We start from the raw sequence: 24,333 nt of genomic DNA, 5'->3' as shown, positions 1-24,333 counted from the left end.
TCAGTGTAGCTTGTCATCAGAATTTCATAATTTTAGCTCTATTTAGGGGAACAATATAAATATATGTAAGTTTGACAATGTTATAACATTCATAATGCACATAAGGAACTCATATTTCATGATATCATTATTATTTTTAGCAAACATTTTTATAAGTCGACCATAAAGTCGGGCGGTAACATAAAATCAGAAAATATATAAAAACAAAAATATAAAGAACGAAGTACCAGCTTGGTCTATAGGTTTCGTCTCACATAAAAATATACAAAAACCAAAATGCAAAACATACAATACTAAGTACAAATAATTTTCTGAAAAAGCCCTCAAAATCCATTTTTACACAATACATAACACAAGAGAATATATGAAGACCAAAGCAAGAAACATGAAACACCAAATGCAAAAAATAAACGTTTGGAAAAGCCCTAAGAGTTCAATTTTATTTAACCTTGTCATAAATATCTTGGCATTAGTTGGGAAGGGCTTTAAAAGAAAAACACGGAATGCAACCGAAGGAATAAATTGATTTCATATGAGTAGCAATAGTTGTGTCCTCGATGTTTTTATGGGAAGGGGGCTTGTTCGTCAAATTTTTCTTTTATAAATTGCATTACATACTTACCATTCTATTCCAAAAGAACCACAGAATAAATAAATAGGGGATAGGAGCACAACATTCAGAAAATAAATTGAAGCGGAAGGGGTAAATACCAGTGACAAAATTGACAACTTACGGACTTGATAAATTAAGTCAGCGAATGGCAGATTAGAATGAATTCTGGAATATCAGTTGCTCAGTTAGAATTCAAAAACTATTTTTTCACATTTTCAAGATCTGTAAGTAAACTTTAGCTACAACAGAATTTTCCATGCTATTTAGAAATCTACATAAAACTTAATTTTCTATATATTCAACTGTTTTTAAACAATCACATCAATTGTTACAAATCTGCAGGGGAAAGAAATTTCCCCTAACTTTCTACTGACTATGTCACCGATTATGTGGCGATTTTGTCGCCGTGCCTTATGTAGGTAACCCTCAAATAACAGTACATCAAAATCATTAAAAATTACTTATTTTTCTCATTCCCGTAATTTGAGGAAAAACTTAAGGTGATACAGAATTTTAATACTATCACACAATTTGTGGTGAATCGTAAAAATCAATGCTGGCACTCATCTTGATGCTATAAATATAATATGTTGATGATATGCAAATATCCTGCACGGTATGCAACACATTCATATTTAAGTAATGCAGTGTTGACAATTTTCAGGATACGTTTCCCTTCTGCTAATTGTGAGAGGGTTGACGCTTCTTAGTTCATCTAACGTCTTCATTGTTTACACGAGATACGTATTTCAACGATTGTAAAGAACGAGAAAAAGTTAAAAAAATAAACATTGATGGCTTTTTGAGGAGTTTGAAATTGCAAAAAGTATAAGAATTATACTCAAGAAATAAAAATTCCTAGGAAAAAAAATTAGGTACTTCTGATGGGTTGAGGAAAGAGATGATAATGACGGCCATGAATAATGTCTTATAACCTGTATTTTCTTAATAAAAAGTTTTCACTGACACTGACCCAAATTTATTAAAGAGAAACTTAAGCCATAGCCGAAAGTGCCCTACATCAAATTGAATTGGTTTCAAATTCAATTGGAACTCAGGAACAATGATCTCATATCACACTTTTGAACTAGGCCACAATGAAAGAAGATACATCATGCAGCCATGTCTCCAAAAAGGAGTAGAAAAATGCCTATAGTACCTTTGTCTATCAACCCACTAATGTTTTAATCTCTTTCTTTGACCTCCATGCAATCAACCGCAGTTGAACATAACTTTAAACTGTAACTGACAACAACTATCTAATTTGTATTTTGATGCTAATTTTTTAAACTGAGCTATGAACCTCTTTTGTTGGAGGTATAAAACTGTCATATGAGAAGCCTATCTTCGAGTTTCAAGCTAACTCAAAGCTGTGGAAAGCTTAACATGGCTCAGTGGCATTGTTAATTCATTGTCAAGTTGAGACCTAGAAAATTTCAGCTCCCAGGTAGCAATAAATTTCTATGTAGGACATGCTGCACATACTATGCACTAAACTCACCATTCTCATTTTTGAAAAATTAAGAAGCCCGTCATCAGTAAAATTTGGGGTTCCCTCTTCAATGAATGACAGGTCTGTCAAGTACATCCCCAAATAAGGAATGCAGGGAGGATCACAGCGATGAAGAGCGTCTCGGAGATTACGAAATCTGCCATCAGAGGATACTATATTCTGCAACTTTTCAATAGTCTGCTTAGTCTGCAAATATCAAAAGCATTGTATAATTTACTACTTCTTAGCATCCAAAAAATTGATACAATCAAATGATGCCCTTGTTGAATGTTCCACAATACAAGTTTTAGTAACTGTATTTTACAGGGCTGATCACAAAAAAATTCACGTGCCATTTCTATTTTTATAAAATTAATTTCCCAAAATTATTTTCCAGCTTATTTGAAAGAAATACAATAAAATTTGATTGAGAGAATTAAGAAAAACAAGTATTTCTTAATTCTCTCAATCAGTAATTTAAAAGTTTGGCATTATTATACTTTTTCTTAGTTATGATGTCCATGATTGAAGGTATATCTATGCATTTAATTGAGTTTATTTTCCAAGTTTCCCCACAGTAAACTTTGATAAATTTGTGTGAAATGCTAAACAAAGAAGAATTAAATAAAATCAATAGTTATAGTCATTTATAACATGAAGTGGATTTAGGTCTATTAAGTCTTCTCTTGCAATTCACAATATGTGTTCAGAAAATAATGGGAATTTTAGTTTTTTTGAGATAAATATTTATTAATTCATCTACATTAACAATGCTGTCTTCTAAATAGTCCCCATTAGTAGAGATTCGTGAAAATCGCAAATACGATATAGATGCGATGTGCGGAAATAAATGCGACATAGATGCGATGACTGGAATCTTATGATATTTTTACGCAAATTTGCCTTTTCGACTGCAAAATTCGTACATTTTGTGTACATTCATACAGTTTAAATGCTTCGCCGACACTAATTGCTTAAAGCATGTGAGCGACTGGCCAGCTGCTAGATGGCAGGGACTTTACAGGGCCGCGAACTACAAGTGGGCGTGGGCAAGCTACACCTCCACTACTATATGTCTTATTCCATAATTTATTATTGTTCTACAACATAATTATTTAAAATATTCTGTATTTTATCATATAACTGTGTCTCAATACATTTTATCGTCATCTACCATGGAGGCTGGGGCATTATAATAGTATTGTTTTTGGCCACAAATTCACCCACAAGCAATGAAATATGAGCCAAAAATCACCAAGCTCATAAAAACATGTATAAACTTAGCGGCTGCCTGCCACAGAAAAAATAAAAACTGCATACAGCAGAAAATTTTATCATACTTGAGGGGCATGTATATCACTATTTAAAAAAATTGAGTCTGACTCTCCAAACATGGAAAATTTTAAAATTCCCATTATTTTCTGCACATATGTATCTCATACTTGCAGAACAACCATGTACAGTCATACTCTAGAAGGTGATGATGTTACCCAGATGGGATACCAAGCAACAACCTTTGAGTTAGATGGTAGGAATTTAACCCCACTAGCACATTGACCAGCATAAATGTTAACGGAAAATCAAACCCAGGCCACCCACATGGGAGGCGAGAAGGGAACTGCCTAGTCAGTGGGATGGACATTAGAAAGTAGAGAAGTTTTAAGATGGTAAAGAAAATATGAATTCTTAAAAGACTTACCGTCTTAGAAACTTTTTCCCAAGTTTTCTTCAATCTGAATACAGCACTATTGGTAAATGCTGCGCATATTTGTAAAACACCATTAAAATTATGGAGACACCTACTAATATCAGCAACAGCAGCCCATTTTTCAATAGCTGCTATTCTAGCATTCATATTTGATTTCCTAATTATTTCTGATACAACTAATTGAGACACCTGCAAAAAATGGTAAAAATTAGGACTTATAATCCACATGACAAATCGGTATTCATAAATACACATTCTTCATATGTAATACAGCAGCACTTTCATGTACAACACAAAATCTTGTTGTACTTCTGAGTTTTTGAAAAATTTCAAGTTATGCATTAAAATTATAAACAAATATAAATCCTTAAATTATTTGTAAACTTCTGAAGACTGAAAGAAAAGCCATATTGTGATTATCATCTTCACAAAACTATAAATATGCATGGCTCACACAGCCCATTTTAAACATGCTTGTTGCGGAAATAAATCTCCCTTCCCCAGCTCAGACTGTTAGGACCCACTGTTAGGTCACGGGTGCCTTTCATTCAACAAGGAGTTACACAGTGCTGGGTCACATGGTTCTGCACTCAGCAGCCTCTTGCCAATGGGAGCAAGTGAAAGGGAAGAGGAGGAACATGGAGCAGCCACCATTTGGGCCAGTGGGGTAGCCAGGAATTTTTTTTGGGGGGGGGTCCAAAATCAGGGGGAAAATTTTTGAAAAACAGGGTACTAAGTAGAGGGTATTAAACTAATTTTAACACTTTTCATAATCGAAAAATAAACTTCACCTTTGTCAATGAAAATTTTGCGAATTCATGATTTTTCAATATTTTATTTTCTTTCATGAAGAAAAGTATGTAATTGTGTTTTTATATTTCCTGGGGGGGAGGGGGTGCAGGGAGGGGTAGGTGGGGGGCGGACCTCCGGATCTCCCCCTCACTACACCTCTGATTTGGGCCTGCTGCAGTAGTGGAGTACACTAGATGCCGTTCATTGTGAGGTCTTACCAGTTCAGTGCCTCTAGAATGTGGCAGGCACAAATGCCCACTGCCAGGTCTCAGCACTACTGATTTCTAATAAAACTGGGGACCACACTAACGTCTGATGGCGTCACCAAGTACCAAAGTATTGCCAATCCTAAATTTTTAAACTTTAGTAGTTGTCAAACTCCATTCTTAAGTGATGTAAGCGAGTAGGGTCATTTAACATTTTGGATAAATGCATTGGATACAAAATAGCATGCCAATGGGTTTGCTACATGATCATAACTGGTAGTCTACTCTACGGATAGTTGACTGATTTGTGCGTTGCAATCCAGTCCGGCAAAAATTAAATTTTATTAACAATTGTTAAATCAAATGTAATGGAGACTCCAGATTTTAAACATCTTATTCACAAGCAAGGGCTCGTAAAATTGCATCTATCACCCTTTCACAATTCATTGAAGTCCATAGTTCCGTGAATTAAATGGAACCAGTTAAATTTAGAGTGGCTCAGTTGAAAGAAACTTGCTTGGAGTTTGTTGAAGTGCTATGCGATGTGAGGCTTGCATAACAAGAGTCTCAATCATCAATGCCATCAGCTAACAAATGAGATATTCTTTCCATACTGTGCACAAAGACTCAGTGTATGTATAACCATGATCTCTGATTTTCATTTACTAATTATGATCTGATTTAACTCTCATTCCTATTACTGATTAATTTCATTCACTGATTAATGGCTGCAATAAAAATATCATAAAAGAGAGAAAAAACCTTACCTCATTAAACCTCTTTGTCATGAGCAATATATGAGAAGCTTTAGTTGTTTTGTCTGGCTTCATCCAAGCTTGACCAAGGAACTCTCTGAAATAAGCGCAATCAACACTATCAGAAATATCATCTTATTATGAATAACGAAACATATTTACACCTAGCATGCTTCTATACTGAAATCTTTAGCACTTTCCCCAGGATGCCATGTTTTCAAATGTGTTAAGTCTAGAGGTACAGGGAGTGACTGAAAAGCATTATTCCACCAAAAGAAGATTAAGTATCAAACATTCAATAAATTAATGTATTATAAGCTTTATAATAAATATTGTTACTTTATCTTAATTAGAAAAAATAATAGCTTTATGTATCCACAAGAGTTAGTACTAATTAAAAAAAGATGAATTTTGTTATGTGGATATCTTATACAATTTTCATTTTCTAAACATTAAAAATATTTATGAGATTCATGCCTATATTATTGATTGTGTTCATCATACTAAGTTTGGTGGAAAATGGTGATAAATCTGACTGATAATATTTACTAACTGGATTCTTCAGCCAGTGACTAAAGTTAGCTTATTATTAGCTGAAAAGTTACTGATGAAAAACCAAGTTGGCAGAGCCAAGGAGCGAAAGGAGTGCGGAAAGTTTTAATGACATCCAGAAAGCATCACACTTACTCGCTGCAAATTGAAATGAATATCTGATGGTCCACGTATGTCATTTGTTCAGCTATTTCCAAAGCAGAAAGGGTTTCTATATTTTCTTTACCAGGAGTCTAAAAATAAGGAGAGACAGAATTAGTTTTTGAATCTCTTTCTAGGGCTTTGCTAAAATAATTTCAAAATTTGAAATTTTAAATGGAATTACATACTATTTAAGGAGAATTTGGCATTTCAAAAGAAATTTGATAGCATTCACCTAATGTGAGATTATTACAGCTTTCTGAAGACAAGAATGCATGTTCTTGTCTTGAGGTATTACTGATATTAGTCCAGGATTATCAATATCAAGCTTCATCAATATTTGCCATAGATGAATTGATACACTCATTGCAAAAAAGAATGTGCATGATATCAGAGCATAAGACCTAAAACAAAACTGAGATAACTACCATTGGTGGTGCAAGTAGGACATCCAAATCTACTTTAGCATGCTCAGGCTCTTCCTTCGTGATAAGTCTTAGCAACTGTGATGCTGCTTTATGCTCTGCTGGTAGGAGGTTAGGGCTGTAGATGATGTCATCCAAAAATTCTATGGTAAGGTTCTTCAGACGCTGGTCCATTTCAAAATCCTGAAAAGACAATGGATCTGTTAGACACAATAATGCATTAACAAGACCACAGCAAAGGATTCAAGAATTGAAAAAGCAAACTGAACCAGTTCACATGGTTTAGATGATTTCTTTTAAAATCATGGCTATTACTCTGGAAAAAATTTTGTGCATTAATTCAAATAATGAAAGGAGAATGAAATTAAAGACTCTAAGATAATATAACCAGTAATTCTCTAATGATTTTAAAGTAGTTTTTTGTAGTAGTTTTAAAACTTGAAGTTTTTAAATTACAAAAACAGGCAATCTACCCTATAGGAGTCATGCAGGGCACATTTTCAATCCTTGCAAATAATGCATCTTACTACATTGTATGTTTTTAATTAAATAATGTGTGTCCAAAAAAATCTGAACACATTTGATCTAAACTGCAAAATACAAGTCTGCGCAAAGGGTCAGCACCCCAACAGTTTAAGTTAGTCCCTTTTAGACGCTATACAATCTAAATTGTGATTTCTAAAACTGAAGTAAGATATCGAACAAGCTTGATTGCGTATTTATATGATGAAGCTCGTTCGATATATTGCTCCCAACTCCTTCGATATTGTAGAAGCAAGAAAAACAATATTAATGTAGTATATAGAATAAATAAAAAATAAATAACATCACATAATATCAATGAGTTAAATAATAAAAATAAAAACAGCATTCTTCAATTGAATAATTAATATATATTAGTTAGAGATGAGCGAATAGTATCCGCAAATACTCGAATACCTCGAATACTAGAAAGTATTTGATGTTTGAGATCTTGAATAATTATGCTAAAGGTACTGTCTCGACTACCTTGAATACTTTGAATATTGCGCCATACACTGTCGCACGAACGTCGTTGGTAGTTGACTCAGAAAAATGTAGAAAACTCGAGTCGTTTGGTGCATGCAGTGCCGTTATAGGCAAGTCGATGAACTACATCAAATTCATGGATTAGAACAGTGAAAAGAGTTCAATGTGGGGAACTGAAAATGATTGGGTGAAAAAATCTGAAAATCCCCGGTTTCCACCACCAGAAGAACCTCAGTGCCGTGGGATAGTAACTACGTAGCACAATTCCCAAAATCCGCAACCCCCTCCATCCATCAGCCCTCTGCCCCTCCACCGATGCTTTCCTCCTCTCCGAAATCAAACAAAAGGCCCTAGCTAGCGCAGGGTTTGTATAACGAAGAACATAAATGAAAAGCTTCAAAATAAAATATCAAGTTACAGGAGAATAATAGAATCGTGTTTCACTCTTTCTCCCCCTCTGACCTTTTTCTGCCTACCTGCTTCGAAGTTCCCCATTTCTGGAGGTCAACTGCTGCATGAGTCATCTATTAGCCCAAAAGTTATCTAACAATGACTTGCAGCAATTGATATTACAGCTTTATTGGATTGAAATATTAGTAATGTGCACGTCATTCAAAAAAGAATAAGACCAAACAAGACGTATTTCTGACTTTATTTAAGCATTTTACGCAAGGAAATAAATGTCAAAATACGACGGAGACTTAGCATTCCGGCAAAACTTGATATCCTTGCAGCTGAGCTTCTCGGACGTTGATGCGGTATTTTTTTCCAAAAACATATATCAAATTACAATTTATGAGTTATGCTATAAATCTTTATTGTCACAGTCACAGACGAAGGGATATTTTCTCAGGATATTTAGTTTCTCCCTGCTAGCAATTCGAATTCATCTGCTATGTCTCGTGAGAACTTCTAAAGATGGACTGAAAATAATTGAAGAAAATCCGATGGAGAAGCACCTGTATTTTCAAAACGCCTTGGATTGTCCGTTAGCATTTGACAGCAGGATTGGGGGTAAAGCGAGCTATCTTTTGAAAATAAGAAGTTTGATGAAGCCAAGTATAAGATGGGCGTGCTGCTAAAATGGCGTTTGGTAGATAAGATGCATACATCAGACAGGAATCCATGGTACCAGTGTACATGCCGAGACGGCATGAAATCATTTTTTCGCGAGGTAGTGTGTCCTCTTAGAATATTTGAAAGAGATGTATGTTGAATCAACTATATGCCCAAATTGTTTCCATAAAATTAAAATATTCCATTTATCAGCTAAATTCCTGTTTGAATCCTTTAAAGGAAATCACAATTACTCACCAAAATCTTGGGTTTCCTGCTGCATAGGCAACCTAGTCAAACATTCCCGCATTCATCATTTAGTATTTGAGGTATTTGAAATTCAAGTTATTCGAATATTCGAGCAATTATTTAATATTTGAATTCGATATTCGAGTTCGAGAAATCTGCTATTTGACCCATCTCTAATATTAGTAAATGTAATGAAGTCAGCATTCAACATTAACCTGGATCCGCCCAAAATATTTTTTTTGAGATTAATAATTCATATTCTAGGGGAATGGTAAGGGTCTCATTTTTAATATATTCTGAAAATATTTCGTTGATCGGTTGTGTAGTTTTCGAGATACAGGCTGTGACATAAATGTCACATTGGGCGGATCTGTTGTCTTTTGGTGCAGGGTAATATTTCCCCAGTAAAAGCAAATATTTTTCGCATTTGAGCTGCACTGTTCATTTAAATGATAAAAAACACTAGAAAAACATATTATTAATTACGTACACTATTTTCAAGCTTTTGTTTAAATTTAAAGTAAATTGTTTAAAAATTTAGCAATAATTTTCAGAGTTCCATTGCCCAAGATTCATAAATTTTTCGATGTAAATTGTGATTTTTTAAGATGTAGAAGTGTTTTGGATTTTTTCAATGCTATTTCACAAGTTTGGGGTATATTTAAATTTATAATGTTTATATTATAAACTTGTCAAATACACATCAAGAAAAATTATTTTAAATTTATGTATAAATTTAAGTTTTCGGCAGTAGTGTTATGAAATTACAGAACCTTGAATTGACAAAATCAATGGATTTGTTGAAGGTACATTTAAATAATATTTTTAAATGGCTAATAAGTAAAATAGTTGAAAATGCATTTCCCAATTTTGGAAAATACATAGAATATATATACATGTTTGAAAAATATTCTCACAACATATAAGGGTGTAATACCTTATAAAATTGAATTAAATTTGAATCAATTTGTTTCATATAAACTAAAGATTGCTTTAGAGTTCAATGCCGGTGTATACGTACCATTTTCAGTGGTAAGTAGTAAAACAATATTTGTCCATATTTCATGCATCGCATGCAGTGCATTTGACGGAAGCGCAATGTTCTCCAGTACGGCGACGCAATCTTTTGAGACTAATTGATCATTAGCATCGTAACATATTTCACTGTCTGCCTCTGTTGAAAATGAAGTAGTACGGCGGCTATACTTGCCTTTGCATCGATGTATGGTCAGTAATGTTTGCATTATTACACGCCTGATCTCTAATTGTGACATGCAATGACCAGATTTCGCTCGTGAACAGATTGTGAACAGCTTCAGATTGTGAACAGCTACATCCATAAGTCAAGGAAAATATTCCACCATTACCACCAAAACTGATTGTCCTCCGCCGAATGAATTACATGCAAGGATGGATACCAAAATACTCCACAATCATACTCCTGCCAAAAGAGAGTTTTTTCAGTGGGAAAAATCCCTCTGAAACGTTCTTTCAATTTAGTGATCCACGGCGAAGCTACCACAATTTGTCTATTATGTCGGGCATCGTATTGTCTGCACAGTGAAGGTATCTACTCATCACAAATAACCTATTCCTTCGCTAGGCTACGGTAACCATTGAGTTGTGAGCACCCCCAGAATCTTCCCAGGAGCATCGCTTGGATGGAAACCAGTTACAACCTCATAACAGTAAAATCCCAATGAAAATTTTCATCTCCTCTTTACTGATGGTAGAAGATGAAAAAACAATAGAAGTAGTATAATTATCTAATTCTGCCATGAGAAAAAAGAATGTCATCCGAAAAAACTATTTAAAAAATTTCTACACCTAATTTTTCCCTCTATTCAGGAAGATCTGTTTCGGGGAATAACCTATTTCTTACAAAATGACCTTCTTGTCGCAAATTGGCAGCTTCTCTTTTTACTTTTTTCTATTGGAGAAGTGATGTAAGCTTCGTTGACTTCGAATCCTTTTCCTTACATCTAACTGGTACCGAAATACTTCAGGACTTCTCTTGAAATTCATTATTATTATCATTATCAAGCTGCAAAACAAGCTCCACTCTTGCCCGAAGTTGTCTTCCCGTTAAATTTTCCACAAGTCCACCAGCCTGGTCATCTGCAATGTCCTCATCAGTGACAATTGCTGCTTCTGGTAGCTCAAGGTATATTGTACTTCGTCAAAGTCTTCGTTTTCCGGAAGCTATTTGGCTTCACACAGTGTAATATATCTGAGCTATCGATATCCCTAATATTAAAAAATTTAATTCAAAAGTAATTACCGGAATAAAAGTTAATAAATGCAAAATTATCGACTAATTGATAAATAATAAGTCTTTTGGCGGGAATACGAAGGAAAAAACGTTGAAAATGGAATAAATTCTAACTAGAGCATAAAATTCGAAACTTTGAAGATTTGCATAGGGATCCGCCCAATGTGACATTTATGTCACAGCAACATTTATCAGAGTATATTACAGAAATGGAAAGCAATACCAAACATATTAATGTATTATTAATAATTTTGTATCATTATGTTGATACATACCAAAAATTGTCGCTGTAGCGCATATAGTTAATGAAAAACATAAATATTTACACAAAGCGAACGTCCATTTTTAGTGTCTAGGGAAGGCGCATAAGTACCAGGGGTACTCAAAGGATAGGTCTTCACTCTCACTTGACAATTCTTACCTTGAATTGAAGCACTTAGCTTCCTCTTTCTTATAAGGTATAAAACACAACAATATACCGTGCCCGAACGATGCAAGAGCCATTACAGTGGAGCGATACAGGGTGTGACATTTATGTTACATTGGGCGGATCCAGGTTAAGCCCATGGAGATTAATCTTTTACATATTAGACGCAGGTGATGTTTTTTAGCTGTCATTTTGGAAAAAGAATCTTATATACCGTCAAATACAGTAATTTTTTTATGATCTCGAAGGATGGAGAGAGGTGGATTGATGGTTCCCAATATCATAGGGAGTCAAGGTAACCTCACCTGAGCATGCTTTGAGACCCAATGCCGGAGCACATTCAACACTCTCATTGTCGCTGCAGTGGACATCACAGATTCTTTCCTTCGGTTCCTATCACGGCAACTTCCTCTGAGGCCACCAACAATGGAATCCCCACCGACACTGCACCTTCCTCCACCCGCGGCGACTTTGGATCCTGAGCTACCTACTCCTGATAGGAGGGTGGCGATAGGTCCCACAGTTCCTCCTGCACCAGCACCTACACCCACATCTCTTGGATTGCTTGACGCTGACGTGGCGATGGCAAATGCAGCAGCGGCGGATGATGTGCTGCTCCTATTGAATACAAAGGGGAGACGCACTTTTAGAAACATGATATTGTTGTTGAATGACCAATTGATGCTCACAAAAACATGCAAATTAATACTCAGCAATAAATAGAAAAAATGACCCTCATGTGGTGGATGAAGGATAATAAGGTTAGGCTGAATTTCAAGGTATATGCCTACACAAGCAGTTGTTTCTCAAATCAGCTGAATGTTTCATTAGCTTGTAAAATGCCACAGAGCTCTGAGCTTCAAATGGAGTTGATATAACTCTTATTTTCGAATCATTTTCAAAGAATGTTTAAAAAATGTTTTTTTGGAATATGTTGTTTCACTATTTCAATGGTCTTTTGTGTAATATTCTTATAAAGCTAAATGACAAAAAATCACTACTTTTAGAGGGCTACGGAGCCATATTTTCCATCATATTCCCAGAAACATTCTTATATTCCTAATGACATTAGAACATGTACTTCAAGTATCTTTTGGTTCAAATAATTATTTAATAATAGAGCTCCATAAAAACTTAAACAAATCATGTTTTCTAGAGAAATCATCACAGGTGTTAGGTTATTTCAAGTACAAAATCCAAACCCTTAAGATAAAACTCAATACATTTACTTCACATGGGGCAATGTTATGCAATAATTCTCATTTTACATGCTAAAAATGAGTAAGGTTTCTGTGGTAAGTGTTTGCTGATTGTGTGTCATCAATAGTGATTCTTTTCATAAAAAAGGTGATATTTTGAATAGATGAATTTGAAAACTACAATTGCATACACGAAGAGAATTTCAACTTTTTTCAGTCAATATAGCAGAGTAAATCAAGAAAAAGTAATAAATTTCATAGATAAAGATTAAGGAAATACGTAGTGTACACAAACATCTAGTTTCAAATTATTTCATATAAGCTATGGGATTAAGCTCAAGACCAATATGCTGCTACTTACTGTGGCTGGATTATGTAATTATGTCATGCATTTTCTGATGCATTATAGCAATTTGGGGCAGGAATTTTATTTAACGCTATTAATAATGGTCTGTCACATTACTGATTTACCTTTTATGTTTTTAAATAGCCAAAGGCTTGACATAATAAGCTAGGAATTTAATTTTCAATTAAGAATATTTAGCATATGTTGAAATGGATGCACAACTTTGCTTAATATGTATTTGTTCAAAGTGTAGTTTATGCATATTATTTCAACGTAAAAAAGTTATTAGAAAATAATTAAATCTAATATGTAAAGATATGTGCATTAATTATAATACTATTCTATACTACTATTTAAGGGACGCAACTGCTAATAGCATTTGAATTATTCCATACAAAATTTAAAATCATATGTATCCAAGGTTAACTCCTCTAGAGGTGATGAATTCTCTTGACATAAGATATCAATACCCAGAAAATAGATAGCTATTCACTGCAATAATCCTGACATTAAATTTTTAAGAGTCTCAGTTTAAATAGATGATGGAAAATCATGTCAGAGAATGCAAAATAATGTATGAGTACCAGTAATATAGATAGATATTTTTCCTTTTTGAATAAATAATGACTTCTTTTCATTTTATCACAATCCAAGATGATACATACAAATTTGATATTTAATAGGGCTATTAAACTCTGAAGTTCACCCAATAGCTTAGAGCAAGTAAAATATTAGCATGAAAAGTCGATAAGGTAAAATAATGGGAAAAATGAGTTAATAATTAACAAAAAAACACTGAAATTAAATTATGCTTTTCCATTGGCCATATTTGCCTGAATCATTTCCAAACTAGTGGGATACTGTTTCAGTTCATATATTTTTATTAGAGATGTGCGAATAGTATCCGCGAATACTGGAATACCTCGAATATTAGAAAGTATTCGATATTTGAGGTTTCGAATAGTTATGCGAAAAGTACCGCCTCGAATACCTCGAATACTTTGAATTTCGCGTCATACACTGTCGCACGCACGTCGTTGGTAGTTGACTCGGAAAAATGTAGAGAACTGTAGTCATTTAGTGCTCGCAGCGCCGTTTTACGCAAGTTGACGAATTACATCAAATTCGTGGATTTTAGCGGTGAAAAGAGTTCGACGAGGGGAACCGAAAATGGTCGGGTGAAAAATTCCGAAAATCCCCGATTCCCCCCACCAGGAGAACTTCAGTGCCGTGGGATAGCTACCTTAGGGCATTTCACTTGCATTAGCGCATTTCCCAAGATGCGGTATCCCTCTCCATTCAGCACTAGCCCCTCCCCCCCTCTGAGGCTTTCCTCTTCTTCAAAATAAAAAAAAGGTCACAGCTCGTGCAGGGATCATATTACGAAGACCTTAGCTTCGAAAAATACCAAGTTACACGAGAACAATAGAAACGTTTTTCGGGCCCTCCCTTTTCTCCCCCACTGACCTTTTTTTTCCTACCAGCTTCGAAGTTCCCCATTTCTGTGGAGGTCAACCGCTGCATGAGTCATCTATTAGCACAAAAGGTGTCTAAGAATGACTTTCGTCAATTGATGTTACACCTTTATTGTATTGAAATATTAGTAATGTGCGCGTAATTTCAAAAAGAAGAAGACCAAACACGACGTATTTTTGAGTTTATTTAAGCATTTTACGCAAAGAAATAAATATCAAAATACGACGGAGACTTAGCATTCTGGCGAAACTCGATATGAGCAGCAGAGCTTCTCGGAAGTTAATGCGGTATTTTTTTCCGAAAACATATATCAAGTTACAATTTATGAGTGGTGCTATAAATCTTTATTGTTACAGTCGCAGACAAAGGGATATTTTCTCAGAATATTTGGTTTCTCCCTGATAGCAATTCCAATTCATCTTCTTATCTCGTGAGAACTCCCAAAGATGGACTGAAAATAATTGAAGAAAATCCGGCGGAAAAGAGCTTGTATTTTGCAAAATGCCTCAGATTGTCAGCTAGCACTTGGCAGCAGGAGTGGGGGTAAAGCGATGTTAGTTGAATTAACTATATGCCCAATTGTTTCCATAAAATTAAAATATTCATTAATCAGCTAAATTCCTGTTCGAATCATTTAAAGGAAATCAAAATTACTCCCCAAAATGTTATGTTACCTACTGCATAGGCAATCGAGTCAAACATTCCAGCATTCATCATTTAGTATTCGAAATACGAGGTATTCGAATATTCGAGCAATGATTTAATATTCGAATTCGATATTCGAATTCGAGAAATCTACTATTCGACCCATCTCTAATTTTTATTCTCGAATAGCATTTGAAAAAAGAATGATATGAGTCTGTTTGCTTGATAATCTTTTAACTTTTAATGTTTTAGAGTTATCTATTATCATGAAAAGACGTAAAGGGTGATTTTATGATGGAAAATACAAGAGTATATTCTTGAGAAATATAGTCATTATTTTACTTAATAGGTATTTTAAATTGTGAAAACCATTTAATTATTACGCTGTGAAATTTAAATGATGTGGTGTAATATGCTGCAAAAAGTATAAAACATAACTATTACAGTGCTATACAAGGAAGCTCATTAACATGAAGTCCATTTTACATTTTGCTGATCGTTCACTAAGAATGACATCTTCACACACAAAATGGTACTCCATGATTATAAAAATACCAGACTCACATAAAATGGGAATGGTTTCCAGCAATCATAGAGTATCGGTTGAAATAGTGATAGATAATTAACACAAGCCTAAGAGGCAGGAATGCATGAAAAATCATTTAATATTTTTGAGGTAAGTTCATTTAGCAAGTAAGTCTTTTTTGGTTGTGGCTCAGAATGCGTTTCTGCAACATAAATTACATCCAAGTTTTAATCCTATTGTTTACCAAACTACCAAAAGTGTAAAAAAACACAGCCTCCTGGATGAAAACCTTAGCAATGACCAAGTCTATTATTTTAATATAAAAGTGAGACAATGAATAATTAAATATGTGACCCATGGGTAGTCTTAAATTATGTCAACTTCATGCATATGAAAATTTTGATGGCATGATTTATGTTAGAGGAAAGGAAATTCAGAGTTAGATGTTGATAAGTACATGATTACACTTTCAAAGAAAATTCTAGATTTCTAATACAGCAGGATGAAGAGGGCAGCCAATTACGTACTCTACCGCATATGACAGGAAAAGCCAGTTTAGAGGAATGCTGACGGCTAAAATAGAATTGTCATTAGGTGAAGAATTCTAACCATAATAAACCTACTTCTCACTGCCGCTGCACTAACAACCAGTGGCTTATTTTACCAAGCAACCAAATTACAGCTTGCAATATAGTTATACCTATTAAATGAAAAAACCATTAAAGCATCTATAAGCAGAAGACAATCAAGTAAGCAAGTGAAATGCAAGAGTACAGAATTCACAGGAAGAATTTCCGTTTAACAGGTGGAACATTATATACTTCAAATGCAGGTGAAAACAATTGACTGCTGTGGATCCATGCATGTCCGAAGACAAATCAGAAGAGGTGCCAATGGAGATAACCCTGCAGCTCTCTTAGGACAGTAGTCAATAAAAGAAGAGTTGGAATATCTATAGAACGTATGCACTCATGAGAGAAAAACTATGCAAAGTAGCTAGCCAAATTCTATGTATCTCATTACGTATTTTCTTCAATATTTACTCACCAAAGTGGATCATGTCCAATGCTGATTAAATCAAGGAAAATCAAGTAAAAGTATTATATTTCCCCTTGAAGAAGTTTAGAAGTGCTAACACAATAAATAGGTAACATCGATGAGAAATACACCCATGCATTTGAAAGTATGGTTGATAGATCATGCCAAATGTAGAAAAAATTTGGATTGATCTTAAATTTTTTTATGATTTGATGAATATGATAATAACTGATGAACAGAGACTTATCTAAGAACTTTGAAACAAACACTTGTATGACTAACTGATATGTGAAAGGCTATATTGTGCTCACTTGAAAAAACATTTGTAAAAACTTATCTATGAAACATGATAACACATGAATCCAACATTTTCACCTTGAACACTGAATATGGGCATTAACTAATAATGTTGTAGAAAACTGAGTTAATGCATAAAAAGCCCAATTTTCAGAGACAAAACCAGTCACATTACGAAGGCAAACATGACTTCCTAATTACCTACTGTAAAATCAAACATGCATAACCAAAGGCCATTACTCACCTTCTTTGAGACTGCCTGAAGGAAGTAATTACAACTCCAGCCTTGCTTGAATTTTGTGGGGAATCATGCTGAAAGCTTGGCCGCTGAGAAACACTTGTTCCAGTAAATTCAGAATCTGCCCCAACAGAACGTCGAGTGGCATAGTAGCTCTGTCATTGAAAAAAATGAATGAGATGCCACCCAGATACTACAATTATAAAGAATAAACTTTGTTTCCATGGATGTGCTCCCTCTTAACCCTTTTAGTGTGGCGGGCCGATATAGCGGCTATTACATAGTCCATTATTTAATTTGCTATGACTTATTACATTGATAAATTTTATTATGCTTTGTATTGCTATGACTTATTACATTGATAAATTCAGTAAACGTAAAAATATTTTGTCTATATTAACCAGTTTAACCTCAATAATTAAAAAAAAACCGCACATAGACATTTAATAACTTAGCTTTGTATTGTTTTTTTTCCTAGTTGCTACATTTTATTAAAATTCGCATATTGCATTTCTTGCCTGTACCCCAGGAAAAAGGATAGCACTAAGACGGTTGAAGATATGAGGGCCTATTATGAACTTCTCACAGCATGCCGTAGAACTCTGCCAAAGGTGCCACACCATATGGAACACTCCCACTGCCCAAAAGGTATCATGATGGGTGAGTGGGTGGCACACTGCAGCTAGTGGGTTGGTGAGACACCACCACCAGCTATAGCCTGGCTTTGTGACTCTGCCTGGTTAATTTTCCAATATGGGGGATCATTTTTGACCTTTTTGGAATTGAGCTGGCATTTTTACAACAAAATATCCAACAATGCAGGCTCGGAAGAGTCCATAACTTGCATTACGTACAACATTAATATCTGAGTAAGAACAAGGAAGGTGTAATTGAAGAGGTTGGAGGGATTGGCATTTGGACGCCAAAACTTTTATCGTAAATAGTAGTGATGTAACTGTCTAAGTCATGTAAATAGGAAATTCATTGCTATTGCAGGTTGATTTTCATCGCCTAACATTATGCATTCATTTAATAGCATTATACATTATATTCATCAGTGTAAATTTTTTCTTTCCTTTTTAGTATTTACCATTGTTTCATCAGTCCTGTTTAAGGTGCAGAAAAGCTGAGTATGAAGTCTTTGGTGGAGACTGTCCCAGTGATTGTACTGCGAATACCACTTGTATTCAATACTTACGAATTTCTAAGAAGATCTTCTATGCCACAAATTATAGTTATTATCATTATGATGTCTCCCAGGGTTTTTATTGTTGATTATTGAAGAGCTAACGGTAGTAATGCACCGAATTTGATGTTATAATTTTGACTATTAATGTTGCTGTCCCATGAGTGATAAATGAACTGAGCTGCCAGTGTATTGTTACTGCATTATTATGTCGTCAACTATATCATATATCATACTAATCCTTAGACTGCAGGAACGTTTTTATACGTTTTATACGCAAACTGTAGAAAAAAGTTTTTGACCATTGCTTGACTACCTTCTTCAGTTTCCCAAAATTTTAATTGCTACCTGGGTAGAGTGCAAGTGCACTTTCCCACACTGTTGGGATCGCTATTGCAGCTTAACTCTCCCTGATCATCCCCAAAATACAAAACATTTAAAAACGTTCCCGCAGCCTAAGGATTAATGATCTCAACAAAGTGGTTGTTAAGTTTGTATTTTCCAAGAATATCAATCCCTTCACTACTTAAAGGTGCATCTTGAATCGGCCAAGTGGTAATAGCAATGGGTGGTGTGACACTATTGGAGGAATGTAAACTCTGCCTGTTGGAGACAAACCTCCAACTTTTTCATAACAGACCCCATGATATCTGACATAAAGGGAGATTTTACATTGGTATTGGATATCATATCTATCAAGGTGGCGCATATCCATGGAATCCAAGTATATTCTTTGTACATGCTATCATTATCACTATGTATATGTATGCTGTGCCAGTAAGGATAAGAAATAGAGATGACTAATTGAAGCAGGAACTACCAAATGGTTTTAAAAATGTTTAGTACACTTACTGATAGATTTTCAAAGTTGACTTGGGCTCATTGTACATTTTTCTAAAGATTCTAATGCTGAAATGATAAATAAACCATTCCAACACGCTTGAGAAAATTGAAAAAGAATTGAAAAACAATAATCCTGACTTAAAATTTTTAAGAGTCTCTTAATTATAAATAGATCATGGAAGATCATGTTAGAGAATGTAAAATAATGCACGAGTACAGGTAAAATGGATAATCCAAGATAAAGCAGTAGTTTACCGTTTTTAAAAATAAGAAAAATAGATCCATCTTTACCTGAATAACAGCTGATCCCAAATTGGCAGAAGTGGTAATGGAAGCAGACCTAGAACCAGCTCTATCAATAGGAGGTGCATCACACACATCATCTGTATCTTGTTCCATGACAAGTTCAGCTCTTTCCGGTTTCGTGATGGTGCCCTAATTGAAACCAAAATTGGAACACAAGACCCAAATTATAAATCAGATTATAAGCTTTCTTGGCAAGAATCCATCTATATGTATTCATTACCAAAATAATAGCACTTTTTAAACTGTATGGAAGACAAGAAAGATCTAAGAAGGGAAACTTCTAGCATTTACCAATTATTACTTACTTTTATTTACTTAAAGCAGACCACCATACTAACCCAATTAATGAAAGAGGAGATAAATTCCACTCTTCCTTCTACCTCTAAGCATATATCCTTATTACTCATTATTTTCTATTTTGCAAGGAATACAGAGAAAATTTAAATAGCTTAATATGTATAACTTCAGTATGCAGTAACATATGTATAAATTTAAATAGCTTAATATGTATTACTTCAGTATGCAGTAACATATGTATAAATTCAGATGAAAGTACAATTTTTTGTCTTCCATTTCATTAGGACCTTGGATTTCAAGATACTAGAGGTAGATCCAAGATTTTGCTGAGTGGCATTGAAAGGAAGAGTGTGAATTTGGAGAACCAAACAATACGAAGGGGAGAGTTGCATAGGGGATTAACCATGGATGAATTTGTTCATAAAACTTATCTATCTACATTATTATAGTAAAAAAAGTATTTCTCACAAGAGTTTTAAATCCTTTTAACGCAAATGTTCGGTCTATTTGACAATTAAGCCAAGTTTGCAGTAAATTGAATGAGGTAATTAGCAGAGTTACAACATTTGGGGAGTGGGCCAGGTGGTTCGAACAGCCTGAAATTTTTGGGAGACACGCTCTTAATTATGCCACCTCCAAATGAACCCCCCAAAATTTAACCCTTCTTTACCCACCCGAAATTTTTTTCTGTCTGTAGTAATTAGAGAAAGAACGCCAACAACTACAACAGAAATTGACCCCCGGAATCTCTGTTCTCCGACTCACACATCTAAATCGCGAGTTGCATATGTTCAAGGATAACGGTACAAATAGAGAATAGGGTAGTTTCCTTCATCGAAGAAAACGAAATGCAATGATTGCGATTCCTTACCCACCATAGGTGTATTCATAATATACAAATTATTTCGTTTTAGAAATCCCAGTTTAGACGAATGGCAACGGTCAATTTTAACCTCATTTGAAAAAGGCCAGATTGGCGCCGATGCGATTCCACTCCAGGTGACGTCACAGGGACCTAGTTTCTATATGAGTAGATAGGAGTTTTACATCGTTTGAGATTACTGATGCATACATGAGACACAGAGCTCAGGGAAACATCTCTTAATAATCACACATTAATAATGCCTTAGTTCAGAAAGTTTCCTTCGTTTGATAGGGGAATAATAATCCTTATTTAAGCCAAGCGCTACCAGATAGCAGGGTACTCAGCTACCTGCTAGCAGCCAGCGTCGTATCAGCATTCAAGCCTTGCCCTAAGGTCACCTCACAAGGTGGCAGGGGGAACCAGAAATACGTCACACGGACTTTTTCCCATCATTCCTACTTAGCCGTCGCGTTTTCGCGCGCTTGAAATTTTCACTTTTCGTTTAGTCGCGAAAAATAGATATCGTCATTTAAAAATCTAAAAGCGTGAAATTCGTAATCCAGGAGTAATAATCTTTCGATTTAGGCAATAAAAAAATAGTAGGAAACCACCCTATTCATTATCATGTAATTCAATCCAATGCCAAAAACGAATTTGGTAATTTGCGAATGAAATTACTCATGCATCCATTATTGCAAAATGATAGGGACAGTGAAAATTTTAGCATTGTTGGAAATAGGGAGAAGTGATAGAATTAGATGACAAAATTGATAACAATATTCAAAGTCTCAAAAACTATCTTCCTCTGCAGAAATTACAGTTTCCAGAATATCCTATCTACCAACTATTCACTCCATCCATGCTTTTTATTTATTTGTTTTCTCATCTGAATTATATTTAGGTAACATGATTTCAGCTACATCAACAATTTATTGACATAAGAGAGGCAAGCATCTTCTGTTTCTCTATTAAAATCTGAGTTACTTCTCCCAAGTAGCTGGAAGGTAAGCAAGACCTCCTATCGCATGAAAGAGGTATATCATACATCGATTTTCTAATTAATCTCAAACCATTAGATTAATTATTTAGGAATTCTAGTTTTGAATTCGAATTTCTGAATTATGTGGTAATTACAGTGTGAATAAATTCATGGCTACAGGTGTGAATGAATAATACATATTTAAAAAAATAGGAATACTGAAAATAGAAATACATTTGCATTGGCGACATTGTAATTACATCAAATTACTTGATGATGTTTTTACCATACCAAAGTGAATAGCCAATGATTTTTTCAAATCATACATCATATGCTGGTTCCATCAGATCAGGAATATACTAAATGGCTAATGTGTATTTTAAAATATTTAAGTTCAATAATAAGATTAATTAAACTGGCAATAAAAGTATTTATATTACAAAAGCTTTACTCACAGCAATTGTTCTAATGACTGTCACACGGGCTTTTGGAGTTTCTGCTGCTGGAGAAGGAGTTTTCTCTGTCTTTTCTTGTGATTCTGGCTTGACAGTGGTTTCCTCATTCTTTGGCTGTGGTTCAGTCTCCTTTGTAGGTTGTTCTGCTTCTTGTGCATTCACTTCATTGTTGGAACCAACAAGTGTGACACTGCTCAAATTGCTGGGGGATGATGGAGCACTTATTGTTGTGTCTTGAGATTTCAGAAAAAAAGAAACAAATTAATCGCATGATAGGCCCCATCCACTTACATACATTTGCACTTGAAAAAGTGATTTCAACTAGATGCACTAACATGTGGATCATGAAATATCCCCTGAAATGATTTCAAACAACTTAAAAAATTTTAAGTTTTAAGCAGTGGTGTTATGAAAAAATTAGCAGTGCCGGAATGCATTTTCCTTAACTTTTTTTACAAGTGAAATATTACTCTGTGTATTTTTTTATTACAAGTCACGTCTGCATATTTTAAAATAAATTTTTGTTTTGGTTGCAAATGTACATATTAGATATTTTAAGGCACCAAAATTGATAAAAGTGTTATTTGACTATTATGTCTTTTCTTAACCAGTGTCGGAATGACGTTCCGGCATTTTCCGGCACCATGACACCACTGATAATGCTCATACTCTGAACAGAGTGAAATGAGTAAAGTGATCTTAATTAAAGGAAAACTAAAAATGTATGTATTGGATGTTTCTCATGATGTATTTAAGTGGATATCACTTGTTTTATTAACATTATATAAAATAATTATTCATCATGATCTGGTATGACTTTTCTTAAAAATCAATGGATGACACAAGAAAAAAATAACTCGGGTTACGATACATTAAAAGTTATTTAACACATTCAGTGTGGAGCACGTCCATTGAGGAAGTCCCGTCCAAGCTGAGATACAGAGCATGTCAATTGATATGCTCCTCCGGTCGGGTAGGGAGCCCTTTCTCTGCCTCCGTACGTGACTAATATTCACTTCCGAGTCTTCCAATTATATATATGGCCTTCAGCAAGCTTCCATCTTTCGAACCGTGTGTGCAGTTTGTAAAAAGCAGTATTAGAACGGAGGTTATGGTGCAGAAATCTCCCTCTATTTTTCTTTCTTATTTCAACAGCCGATTTTGACCACTTTAATCAAAATCGGGCCCACATTGAATGTGTTAACAGGATATAGAACCTCTTCTAATTTGATTCATGATTTTGTGCATTTTCTGTTCCAGTCCACCAAAATCGTTAATGTGATCAGACATTGACTGGTATGCGTTAATGTTATCGTATTGTAGCGATAGAATTAGGTAAGTATCTTATCACTACTTACAGTTTTGTTTACTTCTTTATTCTTCCTCTTTATCTTTTTAAGTACAAAAGGATTATATAAACTTCCGTGTTCTCTCTTTTTCGTCCCCCAAACATAAACAACCACCCATTAATGGTTATTTTCCATGACAACTTATAAGTGGAGTTATTGAGGGTTTTCTATAACATTTATAACATTCACACAGACCTTAAAGCATTGAAAATCATACCTGTAAGAGTCTCAGCACTCGAGGATACAGCTATTGTTGTCTTTGGAATGGTAAGAAGATGCTGTGTGTCCTCTGGCTCAGCACCTACTCTAAGCGTTACACTCTTTCGATGAGTTGTGGATGGAGATGGCATTGGAGAATTGGAAGGGGAGGCATGGTATCCAAATATCATGGGACCCTCACGAATCTGCTGTAATCCCAATTCCCGTTGCTCCTCCTCAACTAAGAAGAGAATATTTCAAGAGAAAAAGATGTACACCTTGACTATAAATTACTTGATGTTCAATTAAGGAAAGCAAACCAATGAAATGTTTTGTGCTAATAGAGAGAGAAAGATTAAAATGAATTTTCAAACTATGGTGCATACAGTCATAT

General features: G+C 34.7%; 1 protein-coding gene across 4 annotated transcripts in view; it reads right to left on the bottom strand.

Annotated features, from left to right (window-relative positions):
* LOC124166353 (ras-specific guanine nucleotide-releasing factor 2-like) overlaps nt 1-24,333 on the bottom strand; it is a 590,936-nt gene that overhangs the window by 7,205 nt on the left and 559,398 nt on the right. For 3 of the 4 annotated variants that reach the window (XM_046543819.1, XM_046543822.1, XM_046543820.1), the window contains 11 exons: nt 23,959-24,180; nt 22,393-22,625; nt 19,782-19,925; nt 17,468-17,616; nt 16,936-16,956; nt 12,002-12,314; nt 6,688-6,867; nt 6,254-6,351; nt 5,579-5,663; nt 3,805-4,002; nt 2,115-2,312 (listed from right to left, as the gene is read on the bottom strand). In XM_046543819.1, coding sequence (XP_046399775.1) covers nt 2,115-2,312; nt 3,805-4,002; nt 5,579-5,663; nt 6,254-6,351; nt 6,688-6,867; nt 12,002-12,314; nt 16,936-16,956; nt 17,468-17,616; nt 19,782-19,925; nt 22,393-22,625; nt 23,959-24,180 — 1,841 coding nt within the window. The remainder of the gene's footprint in view (nt 1-2,114; nt 2,313-3,804; nt 4,003-5,578; nt 5,664-6,253; nt 6,352-6,687; nt 6,868-12,001; nt 12,315-16,935; nt 16,957-17,467; nt 17,617-19,781; nt 19,926-22,392; nt 22,626-23,958; nt 24,181-24,333) is intronic. The other variant, XM_046543821.1, reaches the window with a different exon arrangement.

This window comes from Ischnura elegans, chromosome 10, assembly GCF_921293095.1.
Source record: "Ischnura elegans chromosome 10, ioIscEleg1.1, whole genome shotgun sequence".
NCBI lineage: Eukaryota > Metazoa > Arthropoda > Insecta > Odonata > Coenagrionidae > Ischnura > Ischnura elegans.
This window is presented reverse-complemented; position numbering and strand designations above follow the sequence as displayed.